This window comes from Schistocerca nitens, chromosome 1, assembly GCF_023898315.1.
Source record: "Schistocerca nitens isolate TAMUIC-IGC-003100 chromosome 1, iqSchNite1.1, whole genome shotgun sequence".
NCBI classification, from domain to species: Eukaryota; Metazoa; Arthropoda; class Insecta; order Orthoptera; family Acrididae; genus Schistocerca; species Schistocerca nitens.
The window spans coordinates 166,232,280-166,239,272 of NC_064614.1; the positions used below are offsets into that span (position 1 = coordinate 166,232,280).

Here is a 6,993-nt window from a genome sequence, read left to right on the forward strand (position 1 = left end):
ATTTCGAGTAACTGTAAAATGGACGTGTGAGAATAAAAGTGTGTGTGAGCAGAAGTTTTACTGTGTCCTTGATTTCACTAGTGTGTAGCAACATTTTGGTGCCGAAACCCGGGAGAACATGAAGAGATAGAGTGCTACTACACATTAAAGAGGACTCGACGCTGGCGGAGAAGGTTTTGAGCGACTTCAATCTCAAAATCCGGTCACGTCACGCCACGTTCAGCTCACACAGATAAGTTGCGGCATTGCTCTGAAACTGTAGCAAAGGACACTGCGGGGCGATTGATTTGTATGTGATGTTACTTGGTGCATGTTTGTTGGTGGCAGAGCAATAGAGGGCAGTTGGCGTATTATTTGCAAGGCACAAAGGGGACTTGCTAAAGTATTGGTAGATTGCAGCGCCATCTGTTAGCAACAGCGACCACTACTAAAGGTCGCGGGAAGTTGAAAACTGCACGGTCGCGCCATCTGTTGAGAACTACAAACACCACTAGGGGACTGCTAACGGTTCACACTCCTGGACAGCGCCACCCCTTAGGCCGGTATTACACTATCAAATTTCTTTGTCAAAGATTTGATCAAAGATGTGATCCAATATTCCGTCCAATATATTGGACAAAGATCTTTGACGAGCGCTAGAAGGGGTATTACACTGTCATCAAAGATTTCGTCAAAGTTCAAGATGGCTGACAAAAACAAATTGTTATTAACCGCAGCAGCTGCTGCATGTGCCACAATTGCTGTGTGTGCACATGCGATACAGAAGCGGGGGAAAAAAAGGAAACGTACCTGGGTGAAGCCGTGGGTTTCACGACGAGACGAAAAAAGCATTCAGCAAAACTTGTTACGTGAGCTAATAGTGGAAGACGTCAAGTCATACATCAATTTCTTGCGAATGGATGAGCATACTTTTCAGTATGTTCTCAGTGAAGTGATTCCTCATATCTCAAAACACAATACTCACCTAAGAACTGCTATATCTGCAGAAGACAGGCTCACTGTAACACTACGATTCCTTGCTACGGGAGAAAGTTACTCTAGCTTACAGTACAGCACTCGAATTCCACAATGCACATTAAGTAAAATAATACCTGAAACGTGTGAAGCAATTTATAAAGCACTAAAGGACCATTGTCTGAAGGTAAATAACTGTTCGATACACTTTATGTTCATGAAGATAAATTGTTATTATTTTATTTATTTACTTTATTTACATGGCAAATGAGATGTGTGATACCACAAAATTAATTGAAATGTACGATGCGGATGAGACACTTTACAATGTGAGGCACCCTGATTATAAAAATTGATTAAGAAGATTGGAGAGATACAAAAACATAGCAGATATTATTAGCCGTGACATTCGGCCAGGATGTACAAAAATTATACACACATATATTTATGGAATGGAGTCTTCATCCTCGATTCCAGCCTGCTGCAAGGCAACCTGGATATATCCAGAGGTGGACGGTTGTGCACGGGCTGTCGCATGCAGCAAATCCCACCTGTCCATTAATGTCCGCTGCAGACTGTGCATTGTGGTTGTGGTGTATTCCCTGCCGCCCACCCTTTCCATTTCACGCAGCTCTGCTGCGATGTGGGCGCCCAGGGTGCTGTAGCGGTCTTCATGGACAGGCAAGGTTCTGGCAGCATCAGCCATAGCCTGTAGTGTCCTGCTGGCCTCCTCCATGACGTTAGTTGCCACGTCTTGCGTGACTTTCCTCCTTTTTGTGGGAGGCCGCTCTTGACGCAGGGGCTGTGGCTGTGCCTCGCTACATGCGACAGGCTCTTGGATCTCATGCTATAAAATAAAAGATAAAAGCCATTAGTTACGTACTTCCTTGCACATACATAAATCTTATTTATTTACAGGTACCCACAAGGAGAGGAGAGTGGGAGCAAATTGCAGAGGATTTCGAGAAGAGGTGGAACTGTTATAACACTATAGGAGCAATGGACGGAAAGCACATTCGTATTAAATGTCCACAAGCTAGTGGATCTCACTTTTTCAATTATAAATCCTTCAACAGTATCATTTTATTTGCCATGGTAGATGCTTCCTACAAATTTTTGTATGTGGATGTAGGAACTAATGGGCGTGTTGGTGATGCTGGAGTGTTTTCAAAAAGCAAACTACGTGAGTGTCTCATTGACCGATCTATGCTCAACATTCCTGAAGGCAGGAAGCTTGGGAACACAAATATTACAACTCCAATGGTAGTACTGGCAGATGACGCTTTTCCTCTGAGTTATAACATTATGAAGCCATACCCCTTAAAAGGAATCACAAAAGAAGAAAAGGTTTTCAATTACAGACTGTCACGAGGGAGAAGATTAGTGGAGAGCAGCTTTGGCATTCTTGCAAGTCGTTTCAGGATTTTTCTTACTACCATTAATCTGCCTCCTGAAAAAGTTACCACAATAACACTGGCTGCCTGCACATTGCACAACTTGTTAACTGAGAGAAGAAAACACTTGTACACACGTCAGGAAACAGTGTCTGCCGTAGTAGGAGACTGCACTTATCTGGAGACACAAAGCACTGAGGACCTACAGCAAATGGAACCTATAGCTTGCCAAGCTGCTTCTGGACGTACAGTACATGGGAGAGCAGTTAGGGAATACTTTAAGACATTTTACAATGGCGCTGGGAAAGTGCCCTGGCAAGATAATCACATTTAGTAACGTAAAATGTTAACAAATGTACATACCGCACACATTTCCTCAAACGTCGGTGTGGCACGTTCACTTCCAGTTTCACTTTCTGTGCTATCCAAATTGCACAGACTCTCGTCGGCCTCTGTAGACTGGTCAAGAAATTTCAACATCTGAAACCAGTACACTTGTGGTGTATATGCCGCCTGTGCACTGGCTCCACTTTTGCTTTTATTCATCTGCAATATTAATAATGAAAATAATTAAAACTACATGTAGGTTACGTAAACATTATTGTATGCTTCAAGTCGCTGCAGTGAACAAATTAATGCTAATCATTTGTATGACATGTAAACATTACTAGCATAAATAAATAAATAAAAATGAAAATGTCAATACGTACTTTTGCTTTCTCGTACGAGTAGCTAGTACGGAGGCCATTGATCTTCCTCTTTATATCTTCTGCCGTACATCCTGGCCGAATGTCACGGCTAATAATATCTGCTATGTTTTTGTATCTCTCCAATCTTCTTAATCTATTTTTATATTCAGGGTGCCTCACATTATAAAGCGCCTCATCCGCTTCGTACATTTCAATTAATTTTGTGGTTGACGCCACACACCAATTGTATCTAGCTGCCATGTTTACAAACACAAAAGATGACAGAACGCTCCAGCGATGCTGGCGCTCCCCGTGGTAACATTTCGCATTGCAGTGAACAGAAGACAAGCGATTTCTTTGATCAAATATACGGCCTCGGCCTAGATTTGATCAAATATTGGACGACATTTGTCAAAGATCCCATTACACTATCAAATATCTTTGACAAAGATATTGGACAAAGATATTGGACAAAGAAATTTGATAGTGTAATACCGGCCTTAGCGATAGCATCCAACTGACGGGGTGTCTTGACCTTGAACGCACTCTCGCGACAGAAAGCAAAACCATCAATTCACCATGGCAGAAGCAGTAGCTACGAACTTGGGGAGGCTGCGCCGGAAGCGGACGACCTTGCGATCGAATGCGACGCGTTTCGTCAGCCAAATAAACGCCTTCGATGGTTGTACAGCTGCAGAAGAAGTAGAACACTTCCAGGAACGCCTACAAGAAACATTAGAAGAGTTGAGCCGACTCAACGATACAATACAGGACTTGCTGGATGACTCTGAATACGAAGCCGACACGGAAGCTTGTGAGGAATATACTGATAAATGCAAACGCGCCCTCCGAAAGGCGAAAGGCCTTCTAGGAGGAGCGCGCTCAGGGGACAGGAATGCGACGTCAGCGGCTCAACAACACGCCTGTATGGACATAAAATTGCCTACTATCAAACTGCACGCATTCTCAGGGGATATAGAAGCTTGGCCTCGATTTTGGGAGCAATTCACAGCTTCCATAGACGAGAATCCGATGGTGTCAACAATGAACAAGCATGTATTCCTCCGTGGTTACCTTGATGGGGAACCTAAGGACTTGGTCGATGGCATTGCTGTTACAGCTGATACATATGAGCAGACTAAGCAAATTTTGAAATCCAAATATGGGGATAGGAACAGAATTATCCAAAGTCACCTGGATTTCTTGGAGAATCTTAACACTTCGACTTCAGGCAGTCCAGAGGCTCTCAACTCCACCTACATTGAGTGCCATAAGCGCATCCAAGCACTACGAGCTCTAGGAGAAAATGTGGACTCTTATGGGAGAGTGCTTGCACCCAAACTTCTTCGAGCCTTTCCTGAAGAAATTTGCAAAAATTGGCTTGTTCATGCCCGAAGGCAAAAGATTGAAGAAGGGAACCTCACCCACCTTATGGAGTTCTTAAATGAAGAGGTGGAAGGAGCTATCAACACACGCAAAATTCGTGGAGATACTGTACCACACGAAAATTACGTACCAACAGCATCTGCCTTCCATGTAAAGGTTAAAACGAAGAGGGACAAGAAGAAACAACAGAATTCAGAGCCCTTCTGTGTGTATTGCGGCGAAAGAGGGCACTGGGGCCAAGACTGCCAAAAGATTGCAAGCTTGCAGGCAAGAATCGACGCCCTCAAGACAATGAACCGTTGCTTTCTATGCCTGAGACGTGGCCACAAAAGAAATCAGTGTTTCAAACGGGGAAAGGCGTCCTGTGCGAAATGTAAGGGGGAGCATCACATTTCTATCTGTAGTAGCCATACCACAACAGTAAATAAAATTGAAACTATGACTTCTAACTTCACATACCTGCAGACTGCTCGTGTGAGTATCACAGGACCCACTGGTAAGAGCAAACAGACACGTGCCATCCTGGACACAGGGAGTCAATCGAGTTTCATTCACCATTCACTGATCGAATCTCTCCAACTAAGTGTCATTGGAAGCACTACTCTCGAGATAACTACTTTCGAATCCAGTTACAGTTCATCACTCTCAAGGAAGAAGGTGCAGTTTAATATGATGGGATGCTCCACTAATTCCCACATATCAGTAACAGCCTTTGAAACCACAAATAATTTTTCACAGCAACCAACAGCGCCACAAGATGTAGGAGATATGGCCTTGAGGGGTGGTACACCACTCGCAGATCCTAAAGGAGACACTGAAGATCTACCTATTGAGATCCTGATTGGAGCTGATTATTACTGGAGAATCGTGACTTTGGAACAACCAATCAAGGTATCACCATCATTGGTTCTTCTCCCAACAATCTTTGGATATGTTCTCAGTGGAAACAGATCTAGCACCACCATCAACAGAGCAACTGTCAACTTTATTCAGGGCAGCTGCAGTGATATATCTGATGAGTCAGTGCGCCGATTTTGGGACCAGGAGACAATCGGGATAACAGAACATCAAGAGCGAGCATTAAAACCCATGGACCACCCTATTTATCAGGAATTCCGAGAATCATACTGTGTGGAATATGGTCGCAGAGTTGTATCTCTGCCTCGAAAGAAGGATATGCCTCTCTCCTGCAACCGCACAACTGCTGAAGCGCGTCTTCGCGCCTTACGACAAGCTGTTAGGAGAGTTCTTCACTCTTGCCTACTATGCAAGATAATACACAGTCGCCGGTATGAAGAGATGGAGGCCCCACTACCACTGGACAGAGTGCAGCCTTTAAGACCATTTGCAGTAACAGGCATCGATTTTGCCGGACCATTATATGTCAAATCTGGACATCAAACAAAAAAGTCCTACATGGTCCTATTCACATGTGCAACAACACGGGCCATTCATATTGAACTTGCAACTGACATGTCCACTGACAGATTTTTGATGGCCGTGCAACGCTTTGCAGGACGTAGGAGCCTACCAGTCACTGTCTACTCGGACAATGCTACAACATTCCATGCAGCCAACTCAGAACTGGCAGAGCTTTTCAAAACCATGCAGCATACTGACGTACAGCTTTACTGTGCCCACCATGGAATCACTTGGAAATTCATATCACCACGTGCGGCTTGGTGGGGAGGCTGGTGGGAACGCATGATAGGCTCAGTCAAGCGCTGCCTGAGGAAAGTTCTTGGTCGCTCCCAGGTGGATGAAGAGAGCTTAAACACCACCTTGATCAGCATAGAAGCCGCAATAAACTCACGACCCATCACTCAAGGAGAGAGCGACACTGCATTGACGCCAGCCATCTTTCTAAATGGTGGGAAATTAGTAACAATTCCATGTGGGCCAGAGCCAGCAACTAGAAAGGACCTTGCCAAGGAGTTCCGACTCAGACAAAAGGTCAATGACGACATCTGGCGCAGGTGGAAGACAGAATACCTCCTGCTGCTAAGACAATATCATGAGGTGAAGGGATACCCTTCGCAGAGGAAACCGAGAATTGGAGAGGTTGTTCTGCTCCAAGAAGACAGCAAACCACAGCACTTGTGGAAGAGGGCTGTGGTAGAAGAAGTGCGGCATGGCAGAGACTGTAAAATACGGTGCATCATCCTCCGCCAGCCAGGTGGTATGAAGATCTGTCGACCGGTCCAGCTGGTCATCCCCCTCGAGATGGACCAGGGTGGGGAGGATGTCGGGGAATGAAGACTCCTACGCCATCTGTTGGTGTTCTGTTAAGTCTGTACATTGTGCTGCCCTCTGCAGCGGATATATTTCGAGTAACTGTAAAATGGACGTGTGAGAATAAAGGTGTGTGTGAGCAGAAGTTTTACTGTGTCCTTGATTTCACTAGTGTGTAGCAACATGCTCATTTGTCAGAAAATCCTGTATACTGCTCTCTGCTAGTATGGAACCGTCAAGAAACTTCTTTGCAAAAATTTCGCGCGTTTCCTTAAACGAACCGCTAGACACATACACCTCCACCACTGCGATTCTTTCTTGTAGAGGATACCTCTCAC

General features: G+C 44.7%; 1 protein-coding gene across 1 annotated transcript; it reads right to left on the minus strand.

Annotated features, from left to right (window-relative positions):
* Positions 1 to 1,298: 1,298 nt before the first annotated feature.
* LOC126234375 (uncharacterized) lies at positions 1,299 to 6,067 on the minus strand. Its single transcript, XM_049943098.1, has 3 exons — positions 6,044 to 6,067; positions 2,712 to 2,894; positions 1,299 to 1,801 (listed from the first exon to the last, which is right to left on the minus strand). The coding sequence occupies exons 1-3, from the start codon at positions 6,065 to 6,067 to the stop codon at positions 1,400 to 1,402; spliced, it is 609 nt and encodes a 202-aa protein (XP_049799055.1). The 3' UTR covers positions 1,299 to 1,399.
* Positions 6,068 to 6,993: the final 926 nt, after the last annotated feature.